This window comes from Hemicordylus capensis, chromosome 1, assembly GCF_027244095.1.
Source record: "Hemicordylus capensis ecotype Gifberg chromosome 1, rHemCap1.1.pri, whole genome shotgun sequence".
NCBI lineage: Eukaryota > Metazoa > Chordata > Lepidosauria > Squamata > Cordylidae > Hemicordylus > Hemicordylus capensis.
The window spans coordinates 106,093,136-106,116,127 of record NC_069657.1 but is presented as its reverse complement, the minus strand read 5'-3'; the positions used below and the strand labels follow the sequence as shown (position 1 = coordinate 106,116,127).

Below are 22,992 nucleotides of genomic sequence, written 5' to 3'. Positions count from 1 at the left end.
TTTTCTTCATTAGTCTCAAGAGAGAACCAAGTTTCTGAATTGTGAACAGCTCTGACAGGGGAACAAAATAGCTCCTGTGTTTTATATTTTCTATGTGGGTTTTTTTGTTTTGTTTTTTGGAGGACTCTGCATAGCAAGAATGCAGTACTGGCCTCCAACTAACAGCATGATATCTGCTTACTAATTTGTCCATAAACACTGTGTAAGTGTGTGTACATGATTGAAAGCAGCCACCTTGCACATTTATGAAAACATTGCAAACATTTTGGTCCTATTGACCAAAGGAGGGGGGGGCAGAATCTGTTTTCTCTAACTGCTCCTCATACATTTTTAATCTGTTAGACTGGCAAGTAATTTTATCAGTTCAGTTAAATGTTCATAAGCAGAAACATTTCAATGGTCACATGTCAACCACAAGTCATATGCTGAAAAATGTAAGGAGAGAAAATCTATCTTCTTGGTCAAATGTTCAACAGTAGTAACAGCATTTTGTGAGGCAGTTCTCTCATGGAACCACCCAGTGCCAATGTGAGGTAGAGAGGGGAAGTCCAGTTATTATTGGTTAACTCCTGGAAGACAGCAGTGAACATAGGGGCAGGGCCGATTTGATTTAAATCAAATTGATTTAAATAGCTTCACAGAAAGACTCAATTTTAACGATTTAAATCATTGGTCAAGAAAATAATCATTTTCTAGTAAAAGTACATTCTTGTCTAATATAACTATATATGACAATAAATATTCAGAGATAGAGATAGGTTTCATTTTTAGAACTTACGTACACACCTTTCAGAATGCTGTTTCATTTGGGCAACCAGGCCTTAAATTTCTTTGCTGCATTTCGCATACATGCCCATTTTATCCACAGAAACGTCATTAAAATATTCCCAAATGGGGTCTCTTTTACAGCCTGCTGCCATGATAGGTGTTTCCCTTCTACAATGAAGGATACACTCCAAAAGAGTTTCCTCAGGATTGCATGAATATGTTTTGTTCACTTTTGTTTTCAGTGTCTATCCCCACCCATCCCTTCTGCATTTATAACCAGACTCCTCCTTGCTCAGGTATACTTCATCCCCCCCAAATCATCTATTCATTTATTGACCACCTTTGCCTTTGAGCATTTTTTGGTGGGGAGGGCTTAACTGTATGTGTGTGCTGCATGTACACCACCTACACAGTAGGATTTGATCAAGTCTGTTATCTCTCATCCCCATATACTGCTCTTAAAATGTTCATAGAATATAATGAGAAGTTATGATTAATATTCATGATGCTATCTTTGACTTAGGTTCTTTTAATTATTTTTTTTTAAAATTAAAATCCAATTTCAATTAAAAATAAGATTTAAATCAAACAATTATTTATCGATTTTTATCAACTCTGCATAGGGGGTCTCACAGTATGATACAAGCAGGCAGTTGCTTGCCTAGGTTGCTGATGTCAACCATGCTGCTAGCTAGTCAGCATCTGTGTGCTTGTGTTGTGCTGACTGAAATGCCCCCTGGCTCATATTATTGGGTGGCAATTTTCTGAAGAATTCTAAGGTAAACTCATTATGCCATGGACTGGACCAAGGATGCACTGGCTGTGAATTTTCTAAAAAAAATCTCTTTGCTATGTTTGTCAATGTTGTGCCTTGGAACACCGGAAATGCTTGAGTTCTGTAGTTTGCATGTGCAACCTTTTTCATTAGGCTACACTAGAATCATTAGAAAAATTGTCTGCATAGAAGACAACAGGGAAGTGGCATAATGTATATATCATATTCTAGAGTTCTTGGTGCCCTCCTGCTCCTTCAAAGTTCCCACATGCAGATAGGATCCCATTCATGTCACTAAAGGAAATAGACATGGTGTACTCATTGCTTTATGCCCAAGGTGATGGTTTTATTTTTAATTAACGAGGAAATCATTTTGGGAGCAGGAATTTCATGTGTACAATGTAGCCCTGCCCTACAAGCTGAATGACTATATCAGTGTTATAGGTGGTATGGGTCAATACTGAGATAAATATGTGAAGCACCTGCAATACAATAGAGTAGTAGCTTTTAAATTATTATTTTTTATAATTATTTTTAATATGGGTGGCTTTAATGCATTTATCACAGAGCTGTTATGAATCCCTACCTGATAAAAACAATTCTTCTTGTATTTTTGCCCTTGCTTGTTCAGAAAAACATCTCTTCTTCAACCATTCGGCCTCAAATTCACTGGTATGGTCATCTGGCCATAATACGCACACCTTATTCCATAAAACAGAAACAAACATATAATGAAAACTGGCCAAAGAAATTTCACAGATCTGGGGGTGGGGGGGGGAACCCCAACAGATACACTATTTGCTTTCCTTGCTTTTTTGCTGTCAGAAACATCTTGGTGCGTAAGTAACTGGTATATATGTTATTAATAGTCTCAATTTGTATAAGAAATACAAAGTCTCAAGCAATATAGGGACATAATAAAATGATTCTATTGACTAATTTTCATCTATTAATGCAAAAATTATGATTTGTTTTCAGAAAGTTACCTTTTTGCTCTCAGTCAAAGTGACCCCCTTTGCTGCAATGTTGACATCCAGATTTTCAAGAAGCAGCTTGCGTGCTTTAGCAGAGTGCAAGAAACAGTCAGGGCATTGGCAGTTGTCCCGTAGCCACACAGAAGGATAAAGGCTCTCACTCCCATCTTCCCAGTGAACACAAATATACTGACTTGCATCCAGAGCTTCTACTTTCTGGATGGTTGCACTCATGTTGAAGGCCTGAACTGCCTGTGCTGTCCCAGCTGACTGTTGCCAAGGCCTCCTGCTCAGAGAGAAACACTTTTGATGAATGCATTTGCCCTTTTGTGCTTGCAGCAGAGTACGAGAACAGTCTGCATGGACTTTGGTGCGTAGTAAGCATTTTGCGATAGCCGTCCACATCTTTTCCTTCTCTTGTCTGATCTTTGGCACATAAATTCCTTTGCCCTTTTCAAAGCTCTCTTCAGGTCAGTGCTGTACAAAGAAAGCATGTTGTTGGAAGGGGAGAAGTTAAAAGACTTCTGTTCAAAGAAGTGCTCCTTCTACTAACTGTCCTTTTTCTTTAGCAAAGGAGTTCTGCACTTATTTTTTTTGTTTCAATATAACTTTTTGAAAACGTTTATTTTAGCATAGGGGCATCAATATTTCAGCCTAACTTAGACATGTGACAGAACCACAGTTTTGGAGGACAGGCATCAAGCAGTTTTTGCAAAACCAAGTGTTCTTTAAAAAAAACCAAAAAAAAAAAAAAACCATTGCAAAGCCATCCAAAAAGCAATTGTTAGACAAGACTGCACCCATGGATTCCTTTTCCTGCCATCCTCTCTCTTACAGGATATTGTACTGAACAACATGACACATTTGGTAAATTTGGGTCCATGAGAACACTATTCAACCCACAACTTCCCTCCTACCCTCTTATAGGCCTATACAGGCAAACCTCGTTACCCATGGATTTGCTATCCATAGTTTTGCTTATCCGCGGTTGGATAATTGACACCTGGCCTAGGGATACGCATAAAAAATAGCAGAAAAGATCACATAACCACAGGTCAGGGTGGCTGGAAATATTATTATTTACATTTATATCCCACTCTTCCTCCAAGGAGCCCAGAGCATGCTTACGTTTCTCCTCACAACAACCCTGTGAGGTAGGTTAGGCTGAGAGAGAAGTGACTGGCCCAGAGTCACCCAGCAAGTATCATGGCTGAATGGGGATTTGAACTCGGGTCTCCCCAGTCCTAGTCCAACACTCTAACCACTAAAGGGAGCCATTTTGTGGCTCATTGAGTTTTTAAAACCCTTCTTTCTTCATTCCGGGGGGCATTGCCAGACTGCTGGAGGCCCACAGAGCACGTAGGGCACTTTATTGCCCCCCCCCCCAAGATTTGCCCATCTTTACCACAGTTTCCCAGCCTCCAGGAACCTAACCAGCCCATCCCCATTGACTTAATGTCTTGGTATTTGCGGTTTCATTATCTGCAGTAGAAGCAAGGAATGGAACCCCACAAATACAGAGGTCCACCTGTGATACTACATCAGGGCTGCTCAACTTCGGCCCTCCTGCAGATGTTGGCTGACAATTCCCATAATCCCTGGCTAATGACTGCTGTGGCTGGGGATTATGGGTGTTGTAGTCCAAAAACAGCCCTGTACATCATCATCACTTAGGGAGAGAAACTCTATTTATATATCATATGACCTATCTTCTTGGAGCCAGGGAGGGCAGGCGGAGAGGCAGGCTTTTCCCTGCCACACATGATCACTGTCTTCTCTAAGCTCTGATGCTCTCCATGGCACATGTGTGGTGCTGCGGTGAGTGGCAGAGTTGGAAGCTGGGGGAGGAAGTCCTCTGTCATCCTACAATGCACCGTGCCAGGAGCATGGTGCACTGGGGATTTCCTTGCTGGCAGATGCTCTTGCTGCCTGGGTCTGTTCACGCTCTAGCTGAAGGCAGCCTGAACATACCCAAGACCAGGGAGTGGGGTTGAAGGGTGCGCTTACATCCTTCTACCCCACTATTAGACTGGGTAAAAAACCTGGACTACCCAGCTGTGGAGCATCAGGATCAGGACAGATCCTGGAGCTTCTCACAACCTTATTGGACACTTTATTGTATTATTGCTCAGGAAATTCTTACTGGATGACAAATTTTCCTGTTGGTTTCTTATCCCTATCAGCACTATGCAGGATTTTTGTTCAGAATCACAGTAAGAGAGAGAGAGAGAGAGAGAGAGTGCATGCGCATATGAGAAAGACAAGACAAGCAGATGGAAGTGTAGCTAAAGCCATTAGATCTCATCTTATGTAGTATCATTCAAATACTTGGGCAAGGGACATGGTGGAGAACTTAAAAGGTCAGAATAGATATATTTTGTCCAGGCTTTATGAAATAGTATGAAGATGCTGATTGGAGCACAGACCGATCACAGTAGGTATTTATATATAGTCAAGGAATTAAGCATTGAGAAAAGATTTACCTATTGTGTACTACACACATACACACACACTTTTGTAAAAGTTACATATGAACATCCTTTCTCATTCTCTGATAGAGAATATACCCTCCCTCCCTCACTCTCTCTCTCTCTCACACACACACACCCATGCACACACACCCAAGAACACACACCCAAGCACACCTCCACCAACCTGGCTGCTGGAGGCTCTTGGGCTGAAGGTCAAAGGGCTCAAGCAGGAGCTGGTGTGGGTAGCTACAATGGTGGTGGCAGCAGGTGGCTGTGCCAAGCCGCCCACCACAAGCAGAGCTTGACACAGCTTCTCGACACTGCCTTTGCTCCTGCAGGGAATTCTCCACACAGTACCACAAGTTTTCTGTGAGGCTTTACTGCAAACTCAATGCTTTTTTTTTTTAACCAATGCAAAAAGTGGATTTTTTAAACTGCGGATATAAATTGGGTTGCACTCTAAAAAGCAGTGAAAAACCCGACGTGTGAAGTGCTTCCCAATAGGTGAATGAGAAAATGGGCAAATAAAATTGCTTCTACTCCCCTTGCCTAGCAACTAAAAGTGGTGGGGCTAGCAGAATCCTCAAATTGGTACAAGGGATCTGCTCTTGGGCACAAAACAAAAACCTCACAGTATGCAGGTTGTGACAATCCCTACCATGCACATGCCATCGAGTCAGTGTTGACTCCTGGCAACCACAGAGCCCTGTGGTTGACTTTGGTAGAATACAGGAGGGGTTTACCATTGCCTCCTCCCACACAGTGTGCGATGATGCCTTTCAGCATCTTCCTATATCACTGCTGCCCAATATAGGTGTTTCCCATAGTATGGGAAACATACCAGTGGGTATTTGAACCGGCAAACTCTGGCTTGCTAATCAAGTCATTTCCCCACTCAATAGTAAGCCCCTCCTGTATTCTACCAAAGACAACCACAGCCAGGAGTTGACACCGACTCGGCAGCGCACTTTACCCTTCACCATTCATGTAAGAGAGTTGACTAGGCAAGGGTCACTGTCTAGCATCATCCAGTTCCCTTTCCACCAGTAGCACATGGTGTTTAGGTCTTTAGGTTCTGCAAATGATTCCACTTTTCATGTGGTCCCTCTTCTCTGATTCCTCTGTGCCTCTTTACCTTGGGACTTGGTCTTTTCCACATCACCAGGACTCTCCTCCTTATCATACAGGTGGTCATTCACATGACCAGGTGGGCAGGGGAGCACGCGTGCAGGGAGAAGGCTGCACGAAGCTTACCTTCCCCCAGATGAGCCAGGGAACATTGCGCAGAGCTCCAAAGGTCAAGATGACAGGTCCCGGCCTCCAGGTATCCCACAATGCACAGCACACTGTGAGCGATGCACTGGGGAATTGCTCCAGGAGATGAACGCTCTAGGTGCCCGTCTCTGTGTGTCCTCAGTCTAAATGTAGCCTGAGGGGAGACACAATCCTGGAGCCTGGGTTAACGGGCTAGGTGGTGCTGCCCCACCAGGCCTGATCCCAGCAGCTCTCACACACAGCCTAACTCCAGATGGGCTTCTCTAGCTTGGGTTAGCCTGCATGTGAGAACAGCCTCACACTCTGCTCTCCCTTCCTTCAACCACCCTGCTCTTAGTCTCCAATCCCTGCTTTTTGCCCCAGGTCTCTTCAGCCAACCACTCTCTTGGGATCTCTGGGAAGATTTGTTTCTACCTTGCTTTGATCATATTCAGCTACCCCATTAGTTCTGTTTCACTTTAAAAAAGCCTCATATCCTACTAATTTTAGGTCAGCAATAAGAAAATAAATTGTTTCCTTGCAGCCCAACCCAATACAATGCATGTTTCTATCAAGTATACCTGATGTAACCAATCACTACATACCTGCAACTATAACCAGTAAGACATATTGTATAGCAAAAAGGGGAGTGGAGTGAGAGTGAGCAGGAAGTAAGAGAGAGAAAAACTGTCCTTTCTCCTGCAGCTGACAACATCAACTTAAACAATAAGGTTATTCACACAGGCATGTATGAATAGCGAGGAGGGCGAATGGGGAGGCATGATCCAGGATACCTTCCCCTAGCTGATAGTTGGTGATGTCTTGGTCATGCAGCGACATGCCCACACAATCCACACTGCTCCCGGCAGCTCAGATCAACAGAGGCCGGGACGCATTTTCCCAGCGTCCAGATATCCCACAAGCCACCATGCAACAAGTACAGTACCTTGAAGGATTCCTCCATCAGACAGGTGCTCTAGGCAAGCAGCCCAAGCAAACACACAATCCCAGCTATGAGCCAGGGCAAAAAACAGAGAGGCTGCTCCTGAAAACATCATTAATATGTAGGAGGGGGAAACAAAATACGTGCCCTTTGCCCTTTTCACAAGTATTCACCATTTCATGTAAATTAGCTTGTGTGTCTAGATGACTGATTCTTTCTCTCAAAGTAACTCAACTATTCAAAAACCCAGTATTCAACTGCAAGTGTTCTGCTAGCTGAACCAAATTTAAAGTCATAATTTTATAAGGTCTTTGTAATATGATTTTGTTTTTGGACAAAATCCAAAAGTAGTCTGCTGGGATTGGTTTAACTTATTTTTTAATCTACAATTTTAAAAAATAGACCCTGCTTCTAGTAATCTATCAAAATAAGGACTTATTCAGAATAAAACTGAATAATAATCTGGTCACAAATAAAAGAAGAAGGCTCCTAATATGCTGAAAAACTGAACAATGAATTATTATTATTATTTTTGTTTACACAGTCAGACAGGTGTCATTCACTGGTTTGTTTTATCCAGACATCTAGTCCTTCCCAAGGACCTGGGATGGCTGAATTTTATTATCAGTGTTGTTGCTGTTATTATTATAGATATCGTCACAGAATATAGGCTGTTCCCAGTAAAGTTGCTTTTTGTAATTGGCTGGTGCTGATTTCTGTAGCCCCTATGGTGTTGAGGTGCTCTTCAAGGTGTTTCGGAATTGCACCTAGGGCACCAATTACTACTGGGATTATTTTGGTCTTCTTCTGCCACAGCCTTTCAATTTCAATTTGTAGATCTTTGTATTTTGTTATTTTTTCTATTTATCATATCATCATCTTCATCATCATCATCATCAATTCCTTTATCTTGCCTCAAAGCATCTAACAGCATTTAAAACATCAAAATTATACTGTAAGAGAATCAAAGATATGTAACAAGAACAGAAAACAAGCAAATTAATATAAGCAGTTCAGAAGAAACTCAAGAACAAACAATGATCAGCAGTGCAGGCAATAATTCATTGAGGAAAGGAAAAGGACAACAAAATGTGCTGCTCTCAAAGGCTTCTTAAAGAGCCAGGACTTTTACCTGACACTGAAGGTATACAGTATTAACACCAGGCATTAATAGTGTCTAATATTATTATCAACTGGACACAAATACAATCTGTTTATTAAGTGTCAACCCCTGAATATGAGACACAGCCATTCCAATGTGGCCACGTAAGGCTGAGACAGAACATAAGAACATAGGAAACTGCCATATACTGAGTCAGACCATTGGTCTATCTAGCTCAGTATTGTCTTCACAGACTGGCAGCAGCTTCTCCAAAGTTGCAGGCAGGAATCTCTCAGCCCTACTGTATGCTTTGGTAGTTTGTTGGTTCAATAAAAAAATCTTGTCCTATAAAAAAAATCTTGTCCTATCTTGGAGAAGCCAGGGAGGGAACTTGAAACCTTCTGCTCTTCCCAGAGCGGCTTCATCCCCTGAGGGGAATATCTTGCAGTGCTTACACATCAAGTCTCCCATTCATCTGCAACCAGGGCAGACCCTGCTTAGCCATGGGGACAAGTCATGCTTGCTACCACAAGACCAGCTCTCCTCTCTCCGGGGTTCTCCTGGGATAATTTTCAGTTTGGAATTGGGGGGCAGGATTTGATTGCACCGAACCCAGCCCTCAGTTCCTCTTTTTTTCACTGCTTCCACCACAAGCTTGGGCAAGCAGCAGCCATTTTTCTTCAGAAGTGATCTTCATCTCATTGTGTAGTGTTGTTTCCAGAAAATTTTAACAAGGAAAAATTGTGACTGACAGCTGTCCAGAAAACTAATGCTACTACTCTTAAGTCCTAACTTGCCCCTTGTGCTTCTGCTGTTAGTGAAGCTCTACTTTTGCCCCTGAAAACTGCAGAAATGTCACCACCTCAGGGTGGTGTAGAAAAATGGGGTGAGGGCTATTTCCTCCCAGTCCTCGTTTTTACTGGTCCTTGTCAAATACAGATCACACAGGTGTGCAGCTGCCCAGTCAATACATACTCCATGCAAAATATACTTACTCTGCACTCCTGCATTACACACTGCCTTCATCTGCAAGTATATCTTACCATGCAAAAGGATGTACTGTTAGACAGCAGCTACAAGCACAAAAAAGTCTTAGCAAGCCAGAAGTCTCTGGTCTGAACAAGGCTTAGTTAGACACACAGCTCAGGTTTCTATGGTGGCTCAGTGGTCCATAGGAACACAGAAAGCTGCCATATACTGAGTCAGACCATTGGTCTATCTAGCTCAGTATTGTCTACACAGACTGGCGGCAGCTTTTCCAAGGATGCAAGCAGGAATCTCTCTCAGCCCTATCTTAAAGATGCCAGAGAGGGAACTTGGAACCTTCTGTTCTTCCCAGAGCGTGATTCCATCTTATAGTGCTCACATGTGGTCTCCCATTCAAATGCAAGCAGAGTGGACCCTGCTTAGCTAAGGAGACAAGTCATGCTTGCTACCACAAGACCAGCTCTCCTCTCATAAAGCTAAGGAGAATGATTAACAGCCATCTCTACTGAGAGAAATGACTGCTATTGGGAAGAATCAACTAAGCACAGAAGCATATCGTTGGAAGGGGCCTTGGAAACTGCTACAGCATCCTCAGCTGTCCAGCCTCCAGTGAAGAGCCTACCACTGCAAGAGGCAAACTGTTCCACCATCAAACAGCTCTTGCAGTTGTTCATCCTAATATCTAGCCTAAATCTGCTTCCTTGTAATTTCAACCCATTGTTTCAGGAACAAGTAAAAACTGCTCCTCCTTCTATACGACAGCCCTTCAGATACTGGAAGATAGCTATGATACCTCCCCTTTGTCTTCTTTTATCTAGGCTAAAGAACCTTTTATTTAGGTTCTCAGAGGTTTCCAGACCCCTTCACCATCATTTGTTGCTCTCCTCTAAACGTGTTCCAGTTTATCAACATCCTTCATAAAATGCAGGGTCCAGATCCAAATGGTATTCCTATCTATCTATCTATCTATCTATCTATCTATCTATCTATCTTCAATTTCTATACTGCCCTTCCAAAAATGGCTCAGAGCAGTTTACACAGATAAATAATAAATAAATAAGATAAGATGGATCCCTGTCCCCAAAGGGCTCACAATCTAAAAAGAAACATAAGCTAGACACCAGCAGCAGTCACTGGAAGTACTGTGCTGGGGGTGGAGAGGGCCAGTTATTCTTCTGATGCTAAATAAAGAGAATCACCATGTTAAAAGGTGCCTCTTTGCCAAGTTAGCAGTTAGCTGAATATTGCAGAATAGAGTGCAGAATTCTACTCTACGCTTCTGTTAATGAAGCCTAAGAGTGCATTAGTATTTTTAGTAGCAGTATCACACTACTGGCTCATATTCCACTTGTTGCCCAGTAAGACACATAGGACCTGTTCACATGTCTTGCTGCCAAGCCAGGTCCCCCCTCATCCTGTACTTGCACATTTGACATTTTTTGTGTGTGTTAACCCAAATGTGCTTTGCATTTATCTTTGCTGAACTTTTGTTGGCTTTGGCCCAATACTTGAGTCTGTCCAGATCAGATTGAATCGTTTCTGTCTGCTGAGGTATTAACCTTTCCCCACCCCGATGCCCAGACAATTGGCATGTGCTCCAATATATTCCCTCAGCTGATTATCCTATTATTCTGGAGACTTCAAAGGCTAATAACTCAAGAAATGTCTGGCAGTTTCCTTCTACATTCCATTATTGACCTGAATTATTGGTTACATATAAAGAACACATTTCCTTTAATTTTAATTTTACTTATTTATTTACTTACTTACTTACAGGTATGGGGAAGTGGTGGTGCTCTGTAGTTGCTCTGTGCCAAATTTCAGGCAGCTTGACAGATGGTTTGGATTTTATGACAAATGCGAATACAGGCACTCATAGTACGAATACTGTGCCTGTATAATCAAGCTAGCTGTGTCTAGGAAGGACCATATGGCAAGAGTAGCCACTGACTTCAGTGAGGAAGAAAGGCAACTCCATCAAGCCCCTTCCTTTTAGGATTCTTATTGCCATCAAGTCAGTAAGTCTCTGGGATGCAAGGAAGCCTTTGACTGCTCTGGATTTCAGCCACAAAGTTTAAAACCTGATCCTAACCATATTTATTCTGAACTAAACTTCATGGATTTCAATGGAACTTGCTTCCAGTCAAGTGTGGTTTGGATTGGATTTCAGCATCAACAACTTAATCTAGTAGATTATTCAATTGCAAATACAAAGTGAAAAACTGCCTTCTAAAGTATAGCTTAAGTATAGGAAGTGGTGGGTTTTTAAAAAAAAAAAATGAATTGACTTCTTTATTGTGTTCTGACCTAGTTTTTAATCTCTCTTTGCTTTGTTGGTAGTTAGGAACATTGTTGCCAGTCTGCATATGGAGACTAACAGCAGAATCTTCTCTAGGTTAGACAAATTCAGAATACAAGTTAGGAGTACAGACTTTAGCCCCATTAACCCAACTAAATTCCTCCCTAGCAGTAGGGATGTGCCTGTTCAGTTTTGCATTCAAGGAATGCCAAACAGGTTCGGAACTCCCGCATTCGAACCATTTTGAATGCGGGGCTGGGGGGTGGCTTTAAGGCACTGGAAGGGAGCTCTTACCTCCCCTGCTGCGTTTCCCAAGCTGAGACTGCTTTAAAAAATGCTGGTGCGGAACGGCTACCCTGGTCACCGTAAAATCGCTCGACGCTGACCAGGGTGGCAAGAGAGTATACAGCTGCCCTGTAACAGAATTTTTGAAAGCAGCGCCAGAGGGGGGAACGTGGTGGGGAAGGTAAGAGCACCCTCCTCGCACCTTAAAGCTGCCACTCCCAGCCTCCCGGGTGTGCATGGAACCGGTTCCATGCACACTCCTACCTGGCAGCACTGTACTTGACAGTGAGGTCATTCACACAATCAAAAAAATGTGTGCTACCCAAGTTTGGGAGCTGTGTATTGTTTGCTTGTACAGAAGCAAGCTAGAAGGAAAACCTGGGTACCTTGATTTCACACAATGAGGCTATTCACACGTGCATGCAAAACCGGGCTAAGGGAGCCCAGTCTGGTTTTGAATCTGCGTGTGAACTGCCGGTATCATGCCCAGTGCCAGCAGCATCACAGCAGCAAACCCGAGTGCGAAGCCTCCCTCTAAAATGGGGTTAAGCGATCTCCTAACCCTGGGTTTTTTAATCGCCTGTCAGTCATGGCTGCCAGAGCATGAAGAGCCCAGGGAGGGGAGGGGGAATCCCCATAATGCACTGCATACTCACACAATGCATTAAAGTATTTCGGAGAGGAAGGGACGCATCCCGGCACCCTGAGCCCTGGAGCGAGTGCTCATCTGGGCAGGTGATCTGCCTGCCCAGGGGAGCCTGGAGGATTGTCTGTGGGGAGGTAAGCTTTTCTGGGCTTCTTCCCTGCAGATAGGGTAACCCTTTCTCACTAGTTGTGAGGATGGGCTCAATCAAAAACTGTGTTCTATCCGGGTTTGTGAGCTGTATGTGCTCCCAGCTTTTGGTTGTGTGGAAGAAAGGTACCCAGTTACCCAGGCTTTCCTCCTACCTTGCTTCCACACAATCACTTCTACCCAGATTTTCCTCCTACTTTGCTTCCACACAACTGCAAATTGGGAGCACACCCAACTCCCAAATCCGAGTAGAACACAGTGAGGCCTTTTACATGATCAGGTGGACAGATGGGAGGAAGGCAGGTTTAAGCCTACCTTTCCCGCAGACGATCCAGACTGGCCTCAGATGTGTTGCTGTGCACACGATCACCATGGCAATGACCCCCACATGGATCCTGGCAGTTCTCATGGACAGCCATACCCTGGCTTGGCTGCCTAAGCCTGGGCTTGGCTGCTCATGAGAACAGCCTCAATTTCTGATTTTTTTAAATGAACTCCATGTCTTCTTAAATCCAATGGATTTTTTCTACTCATGGAAGGCTGTTTCCAGGGCAGTAGCAGAATGATGCATATGGAATATGATTCTAAGCCAAGAGGTGTAAAACCATCTGCATAAGCTCTTTTCAAGACCTTTTTATGGCTCACCAGAATGTACATGCTTCCCTGAGAACTTGCCCTTTCAATGATGTTTGAAATCCCTTTATAACATATAGTAATCATGATCTCTCTTCCTAATCCATCCATAGAACACAAGAACAGCCTTGCTGGATCAGGCCCAAGGCCATCTAGTCCAGCATCCTGTTTACACAGTGATCCACACTGTGGACTGTCCGCTTCTGGGGAGCCCACAGGAAAGAGGTGAGGGCATGCCCTCTCTTCTACTGCTACTCCCCTGCAACTGGTATTTAGTGACATCTTGCCTCTGAGGCTGCAGGTGGCCTATAAACACCAGACTACTAGCCACTGATAGACCTGTCCTCCATGAATTTGTCTAAACCCCTTTTAAAGCCATTCAAGCTAGTGACCATCACCACATCTCATGGCAAATAGCCCATCATACATTTTGGAGGATACATTTGGCTAAATATATTTTTATGTGTGTGTACCTGGATGTTTAATTTACCCAGTAATCTTCATTTCTTGTAGCTGTGCTATATATGTTTGCCTCAGAACTGGATGTGACATTTGTGATGCTGATCCATTGTTTTGTTCTGAATTAATGTTACCTTTGTGTTTTGTTGAAAATGTCAAAGACTTTTTTTGACCCTCAAAGACCCTCAAATCTGAAGTGTACATTCCAGAATTCCATCTTCTCATTCTTCACATAGTTATAGCCCTTCTAAAGCCCCTTCTTAGATTGGTGCTGTGGGGCCATAACAGTGCATCTCTTTCCATTCACCACTCAAGTAAGGAGAGGAGCCACATGTTGCACAGGAAAAGCTCATGGTGTGGCTGTTTCTCACACCAGTGTCTGGGAGGGTGGCACTTGTGTGGAGAGGAGCCCCAGTGCATGACCCTCCTGTGTGGCCTGCGGCCTCTCACATAATGAGGCGCTTCACACAATTGGTGTGAAGCGCCATTCGGGTTAGTGCAGGGACAGTGGCCTTAGCCCACTCTCCCCGCACATGGGCAGGGAGCCATCCCTGGGGAGCCAGATTAGCCGCCCATACAATTGCTGGCTCTGTCATGGAGCTGGCAGGGATCGGGGGCCAGTTGGCCCCCGGAATAAGGTTCCTGGAGAGACCCCCCCGGGGGCAGGAGACTTGTTTTAGCCTCCTGGCAGGGGTCTCCTTGTGTGTTGCTGTGGCCGCACCACGGCAGCACATGAGCAATCAAACGGAGTTAGGGGAGCGCTCACTCCGCTAACTTTTTTTAAGGGGAGGGATACTTTTGGTGGTTTGCTGCCGGGAGCTACATGGCTCCCGTGGCAGCAGACGACCAGGAGAAATTGGGCTAAGCTGCCTAAGCTTAGCCCAATTTATCCTGGTCGTGAGAATAGCTTCTATGTGTGCTATGCTGCAACAGTGCCAATGCCACCAATGTAATGTGAAGCCCCAAGTCTCCACTTCTTTACAATACATGTTTTAATACCACCCAATAGGGGCTCCCATAAACATTTCTAATTCCATGATTCTAAGCACATGTACCTAAATGTTTATTCCATATCTTAAAAACCAGAGTACTCTAGGACAGCGGAATAATCAGTAAGTTAATTAAAGTTTTAATCATTGGTTAAAATGTGATGCCTGCCCCACTTGATTAATCAGTGGGGCTGAGACTGATGGACATGCTACCATAAATGACTGAATGAAATAAACTTAGCCCTCCCCACCCCCACACACAGTTTCCCCTTCTTGTATCAATGTTGAATAAAAGAGCCTTGAAAATGGGTTTTCTTTCTAATCTGTATCCAGAACCAGCAGACACTTTGCTTCCTGTGTGAAATCACTATGCTTTTCTCTCTTGCAATAAGAGCTACAAGTAACTGATGTTCATAATGCTCAATGTCAATCTGTCTTTTAAATCTGGATCTTCTACACTTCTGATGGAATTTGAACATATGTATTTCTAAAATCATTTTGCCTCCGATAATTAGGATACTGTATACTACAGTTTTCCAAATAGACTATGAGATCATTCACATAAGATCATTCACAAAATCAAAAACTGTGCTCTATCTGGGTTTGGAAGCTGTGTGTGCTCCCAAACCCAGAGTGTGTGATTATGTGGAAGCAAGGTAGGAGGAAAAGCTACCCAAGTTACCTTGCTTCCAAACAACTGAAAACTGTGAGCACTCACAGCTCCCAAACCCAGGTAGAACATAGTTTTTGATTGTGTGCATGACGTCTATGAATATTAAAGGTGGCCTTTCATTGTAACAATCAGGCAGGTTTTGTTTATTAAGTCAAAGGTTATCTTGCTCTTAAAAACAATATTTTTCTTTTAATACTGTATTCTCAACAAGGCACCTATATTACTAATATGCAAATTAATTAACAATTTATTTATTTATTTATTAGATTTATAGACCGCCCTTCCGATACGGCTCAGGGCGGTTCACAACATGACAGAAACAATTAAAAACAAATTAACAATTAAAACCAAACTACCAAAACACAATAAAACCAATAAAACAGCTAAAAGCCCTGGAAATCAGGGCAACAATTTAAAACAGTTTAAAACAATCATTTAAAAACTCTGGAAGGCCAGGCCAAATAAGTACGTTTTAAGGGCTCTCTTGAAGGACAGCAATGATCTCAGATTACGAATTTCTGCCGGGAGTGCATTCCATAGCCCAGGAGCAGCTACAGAGAAGGCCCGCCTCTGCATCACCACCAGACAAACTGGTGGCAACTAGAGACGGACCTCCTCAGATGACCTTAACGTGTGGTGGGGATCATGTAAAAGAAGGCGCTCTCTTAGATAACTCAGACCTAAGCCGTTCAGGGCTTTAAAGGTAATAACCAGCACTTTGTATTTTGCCCGGAAACATATCGGCAGCCAGTGTAGCTGTTTCAAAACAGGCATCATATGGTCTCTCCGGGTTGCCACAGAGACCAATCTGGCTGCCGCATTCTGAACTAACTGAAGTTTCCGGACTACATAAAAAGGCAGCCCCACATAGAGCGCATTGCAGTAGTCAAGCCGGGAGGTTACCAGCTGATGCACTACTGTTTTGAGGTCATCCACTCCGAGGAATGGAAATAGAAAACACTCCTGGCCATGGTCTCCACCTGAGATACCAGGGTGAGGCCTGGGTCCAGGAGTACTCCCAAGCTGCGCACCTGCTCCTTCTGGGGGAGTGTAATCCCATCCAGCACAGGGAAATCTACTCATCCCTCAGATTCTGAGCCCCCACAATGAGCACCTCCGTCTTGCTTGGATTCAGCTTCAATTTGTTCTCCCTCATCCAGCCCATTACGGCCTGTAGGCAGGCATTTAGAGAATGAGTGCCATTTCCTGAAGATGAAAAGGAGAAGTAGATTTGGGTGTCATCAGCATACTGTAACACCCTGCACCAAATCTCCTGATGAACTCACCCAGCGGTTTCATGTTAATATTGAAAAGCACTGGTGACAGAATGGGGGACTCAATATAACAGCTCCCGTTTTCTACCTGAGAGATAGGAGCGGAACCACTGCAAAGCAGTGCCTCCTATCCCCAACTCCCCCAGGCGATCCAGAAGTATACCATGGTCGATGGTATCGAACACCGCTGAGAGATCCAGAAGAACCAGCAGAGTCACACTCCCTCTGTCGATTCCCCGGTAAAGGTCATCCATCAGGCTGACCAAGGCTGTCTCAACCCCATAGCCAGCCCTAAAGCCAGTTTGAAATGGGTCTAGATAATCAGTTTCCTCCAAGACTGCCTGGAGCTGGTCAGCCACCACCCTCTCAATCACCTTGCCCAACCAAGGGAGATTGGCCTGTAACTGTCCATCACTAAGGGATCCAAAGAAGACTTCTTTAGGAGTGGTCTAATCAATCCCTCCTTAATTAAAAGCCAGATGGTTAATCAGCTAAAATATATATCTGATTTGTTGGCAGTTCTTAGAATTACATGCTTAGTAAAATATACCTTAACACACAGAGTAAAATTATGAGGCAAAGAAATAGAGAGAGAGAGAGAGAGAGAGAGAGAGAGAGAGGGAGGGAGGGAGGGAGAGAGAGAGCCAGGATGCCAAGATATTACCATTTAAGAAAGTGGAAATTAAAAAATAAATGAGGTGAGATTTTAAATGTCCTTTTGAAATATGCTTTAAATATCCCCTCTTCAGCAGTTATACATATCTTTACAAATAAACCCTGAACAAGGCAAAACTTGGCAAGCTCATGCTATTATAGTATTTCATACTCTTTCTAGATTAGAACCATACTGACCTGGAAGACCACCTATAGCTTGACTATGTGGAAGCAGTCCATACTCTATTCATTGAACAATGTTTTTTTATAAATAAGAGATCAGAGGAGGATGAATTTTGTAAATGGTATGGGTAATTTTATGACCAGTAAAGGCATAATTATATGCAAAACTGAAATTCATGCTTTATGACATTAGCCAGAAATGGAAAATGTCTCTAGGTTACGGTGGGGTCAAAAAGGAAAATACTTCCACATTATGCAATGATGTACAATTACGCAATTGTATTATGTGACTTTGTGCCCTCTTCGTATTCTCTCAAGCAACAGCCGATAGTAATGAACAGGGTTGTGTTTCCGTTCCATTTGCATGAAAAGTTTCACTGATTTAAAGGATATATCCAAGTATATAAATATTCGTAGTAGTAGTGGTAGTAAATGAACCAATGTGTTAAAGAATGGTTTATAACACGGTTTATATACAAGCATAGGTGAAAGCTTTCATAGAAATGTGTGTATAAGACTTCCAAGTAATTGTGTTTAGGACCCGGATTTAAAATGGTTTAGGATCAAATTATTTTGTATTCTTAATAACACCCTTTACATTTACAAAGTAACAGTCTACTTATTCTGGAGCAGTCCCACTGATTTTAACAGAACTTCTAACAGGATTGTGCATGGCAGCTTCACTTTGCAAAGGAGTCACCTTATACAACCTCTCGTCCTAAGAAGACACTGAAGCTAGTCTGCAAGAAATCCTTTCACATTAAAACACAACTTGCAGTAAACACATTCCATATATTTTATTACCATAACTGTGGCAAGCATGTTTGCCTAGGTGTAGATGATTCCAAGAAGACATTTTAGGACAAGATGTAGCTGACTAGTTCCTAGTCCTGCCTGATATCTCCATCCAATTCAGTGCCAGTAACAAATTTGTATGGCACCACTATTCTACATCTGGTGGCTATTTCTGGCACAGCAGCACAGACCTATACTGCCATGCCTTGGGTGAGATGTCATGGTGGGCCAGCAATACCAGTATCAGCAGCTTATACTACCCAGTCATTAACGAGAAACTTCATAATCCTTAATTTAATGACCTCCTCTAACCTGATAGGTATAGAAGCTAAAACCTGGTTAGAAGTCACATCCTCTGATCTGGAAGCCTGTTTCCTGATCTTAGGTAATTTTGAACTGGTGCAATTGTTAATCGGTGAAGGAGATGAGCTATAAGCTTCTCTTATCTAACAATTCCTTCCCACCCCCCATTCCTCTTCAGTCTGTCCTGGGTGGTGTGGTCGCTGCTGGTCCGCACTATGCTGGTGGCAGCCACACCAACTGCACCAGCCATTAAAACCAGTGAACACTGCTTTACCCCCACTGCTGCTGTTCTGGGAGCCATGCCTGTCTCCTTCCATGTGCATGACACTGGAAAGAGACAGGCATGGTGCCCAGTGGCAGTGGGGAACAGCAGTAGCAGGGGTAAAGCAGTGCCCATTGGTTTTAATGGCTGCTGCAGTTGCAGCAGCACATGGGAGGATAAGAGGGTGCCCTATGGGAAGGAGAGCCCTGGTGGGCCCCACAGCCCAGGGACACTTGCCCCACCCCCGCTCCATTATTCGGACATGCCTGGTGTGAAATTAGTAGGGTTTGAATACTCTGGAGGGAGTTTACCTGCCCATTTTCCTAGCTGGCTCACAGTTTTCCCTGAAACCTACAATAAAAATGATCTTGGCTATGTCTTCTCACTGATTTCTAATGAACAAGCCCTGAGATAACTAGGTCCTCCTTACTGGGGTCTTTAGGGTGGTATTAAGGAGGTGATGGCAGCAAGAAACCAAAGAAAAGAGAAATCTGGCGAGGGAGAGGGTGGAGAACATCCAATTGATCCTCTCCCCATCAAAATCCTCATCATACCATTTAGTAGCCATTTGATATTTGTGGCATTTTGTGATTATGCTGGAAACAATTTAAAACAACAGTGCAGAAATTGGCCTTGAAACTTGACAGAGTACCTTTCATGTGTTTCAGATAGCCCTTTAGAAAACTAGTCTCAAACACACAATTTTGTGTATATATTTTTTTAGGGCCAACATCAGTGAGGAACAGAGTCAGTGGCAGAGAGTGAATAAATGGCTTCAGAAAAGCAGCGAAGTTGGCTTTCTAAGTAATAAGAGAAAAGTTGATATAGTAAGAATGATGCATCAGCCCATCAATGATCTTAATTTGAAAAACAGGAACTGAAGGTACCAAGTGCATGGTGCATCTCAAATTTATTGTTTTAGTGCCACATGGTACAAAATGTTCTGGTGCACCATCAACATAACTCTTTGTCCCTGAACAGCAGAGCACATGTTTTGTATGTGAAGTGCCTGGCATCTCAGCTACTCCACCTGGATGGGCTGTCACTGGGGCTGGGAAAGGTCCCTGTTTGAAACCTGAAGAATCAGTGTAGGCAAAACTGAGCTAGACTGATTAATGGTGTGACTCAGTATAAGGCAGCTTCAAATGCCCACATATTATCAGAAGCACAAACTGCATACAATGGCTGCAATACATGAGCCCATATAGATGATAAAGCTACCACACGGAGTGATTTCTCTCCCATAGGGGTAGCTTGGTTACCTGTTTCATTTTGCAAAGTGGAAAGGATGATTTCCCATGTTACAATTTGTGAATGTGTGGGGGAAATGGTAGTCTGATCATGATATTCAATGTTTAGTCTGAAAATGACTTTTTTGCATCCCATTCTGCATGAACGTACAGATGCAGTGGGGCAGAGATTCCCCACCGCCATCAGTCTGGGCCTTGCAGCACAATCTGCTTGGCAAACGGAAGCATGACACAGATCTGGCCAAGTGGGAGCTGTGCTCTGCCAGTGGCGGTGGCATGGAAATGTCTCATTGCCAGCGGCCTGGAGTTTAATCTGGTTTTTAAATGGTGGGGTTTTTTACATTTCAATTGTTTTATTATACGGTTTTGATTTAATCAAATTTTGATTGATGTTAACTGCCCTGAGCCACTTTAGGAAGGGCAGTAGAGAAACTGAACGAACGAGAGAATTAATAAAACAAACTTGGCCGGGCCCTGCAATGCACTCTGCTCGGCAAACCAGAGTGCAGTGCCGGGTTGGCTAAGTTGGAAGGGGGCTGCTATAGTGGGGCTCCACCAGCCACAGGGCCATAGTGCCCCCAGCCTGGAGCCCACTGGGTGCTCAGCCAACCAGAGTGTGCTGCAGGGCTAGTAGTCAGAGGGTGGCTACTGTGGCAGGCCACAGTCCAGGTAGCGGAGGCGAGAGTCCCGGCAGGAACCTCCACGCCACCATGGTGTGGCCACACACCTCCACTGCCTCTCACCATGGCCCCACGTACCCCTTCTTTTGCTCTGCACCCCCCAATGAAGTCCCTGCTGGGACTGGCTGCAGCTCCCCAACTTTTGAACACACCCTGGCAAGGACATGCCCTGTACAGCCTATGCGACAACAACAACAACCCTGCCCATGCTGTGTCGGACCTCCCCCACACATCATGCCTTTTTATAGCTACTGCACATTTATATATGGGGGTGGGGGGAGTGACGGACACCCAAGCTCACATGAAGGCTATCCTAATTCCGAAAACTGCTTAAAGGGTTCCCATTTCCTCAGAAGCCTTTACGAAGCGTGTTGCACTCGCTCCAAGTTCTTCTCCCGCCACCCAGGTCGTGGAGTCCGCAGAAGGACTTAACAGTTTGGGGAAAGGACTCCTGACGCGCTCCCGCGACCCCACGCTTCGTTCTGCGAGGAACAGAACCCGCCTCCTCGTCGTCCCCTGGAGAAGGGGAGGAGGAGGAGGTGCTCCCATATGTCGAACCACAGCTAGATGCATGACCGCTGAAGCCACGAACATTCACAGCGTGCGGACTGGGGGGACGCAGCAGCTTCTTACCTGCCAGGCGCTAGAGTGAGTAAAGCAGGCAAAGAGCCCTGGTCGCCTGCTTCGACTAAGGAGGGGCAGCCGAAAACGCCGCAGGCGGGCGCGCTATGCAAGGTCTGGCCGAAGGAGATAAAGGTCAACCCACAGCCTCGCCCACAAACCACAGCGGCTACGGCCACCGGGCCAGGCAGCGATGCAGGCGCGCACGGCCTCTTAGAAGGGGTGTGTAGTAGCAGAGAGCGAAACCGAGAGGAAGCGAGCAAACGCGTTGCACTCTGGGGCACGGCATTGCAATTATTGGCGTTCTTCTCGCCTGCTGCTGCCCTAAACTTATTGTTTGGAAGTGTTCGATTACTATCCCTTGAGCTTCCTTTCAAATGCTTTCTTTTCAAGACTGTATCGATGCTGTGAAACAGCAAAACATGAATTAAAGTGTTTGAAGTAACTACTTTCAGCCATCAAAGTTTTGCAGCCTTACTGTTGCGTTTTTAATAGTTCGGCTGTTCTTTAACATTTAATCCATATTCCGTTTAAACTAATGGAGAATTTCCTACTGGTTTTAATATTTCACCTGTATTCATTGAGGTAAGGTAGGATTAAGGAAAGGGCTCGTCCATACAAATGACAGGCTAGCAAGATCTCTTGCTAAAATTGGTGTAGTAGTGTAATGGCTAAAAGAGTGGGCTGGTAATCAGTTCTTATCCAATTGAAATCTCACTTCTGCTATGAAGCCACTCCCTCTCTTAGCTCTCCTGCTGCAATGTGGGGATAATACAATTTACATTACAGGGTTATTGTAAGGATCACATCAAAATAAAGCATGTGAGAAATGTTTTGCCCACTCAAAAAGTGCTATAAACTTTGCTAAGTGTTGTCACTCCTATAGAAACTTAGATTATTGAAGATCCAATTATTGCATTTCAAAAAAAGAAAGTTAATTATTATCAGTTTCACTGACATACTAGACACTTCCATGTCTTTTGCATGCATGTGAACAACCGAGTATAATTTTTGTCTAAATCAGGGTTTCTTTACCTTGGGCCCCCATATGTTATTTATTTATTGTTAGATTTATATACCGTCTTTCACTAAAAACAATCCCAAGGTGGTTTACAAAAGTTAAAACACATAAAAATGAATTAAAAGTATAGTGATGGGAGTGTAATGATGGGAGTTGTTGTTGGACTACAACTCCCATCATCCCCAGATATGGCCTTTGTGGCTGAGGATGTTGGGAGTTGTAGTCCAAAAACATCCCGGGGCCCAAGGTTAAGAAAGCCTGATCTAAATGATTACTCAGTAATCGTGAGCTTGCAGTAATCATTACTGCAAGCTTTTTGGAAGTCCATTTCATCTTTGAGAGAGATTAAAGTGCCATCCTATGCATGTTTATTAAGTCCCACTGTATTCAGTGGGGTGGTTTGCACCTAGGTAAGCATGCATAAGTAAAATAAATAAGCACAAATGACCAGGCTCAAACTGTCATACTTCAGACATATTATGCGAAGACCCAGCTCCCTTGAGAAGTCCATAATGCTGAGAAAAGTTAAAGGAAACAGAAGAAG

At 43.8% G+C, this 22,992-nt stretch overlaps 1 protein-coding gene across 3 annotated transcripts in view; it reads right to left on the bottom strand.

Annotated features, from left to right (window-relative positions):
* The window catches only part of BBOX1 (gamma-butyrobetaine hydroxylase 1), a 63,247-nt gene extending 41,225 nt beyond the window's left edge, over positions 1 to 22,022 (bottom strand). Inside the window, exons 1-3 of one of the 3 annotated variants that reach the window (XM_053285838.1) lie at positions 21,999 to 22,022; positions 2,530 to 2,994; positions 2,130 to 2,244 (exon numbers count right to left, since the gene is read on the bottom strand). In XM_053285838.1, the coding sequence (XP_053141813.1) occupies positions 2,130 to 2,244; positions 2,530 to 2,922 (508 nt within the window). In that variant the 5' untranslated portion in view covers positions 2,923 to 2,994; positions 21,999 to 22,022. Of the gene's footprint in view, positions 1 to 2,129; positions 2,245 to 2,529; positions 2,995 to 21,107; positions 21,130 to 21,439; positions 21,709 to 21,998 lie in introns of those variants that run through there. The other 2 variants (XM_053285837.1, XM_053285839.1) reach the window with 2 other exon arrangements.
* Between the last annotated feature and the right edge of the window lie 970 nt (positions 22,023 to 22,992).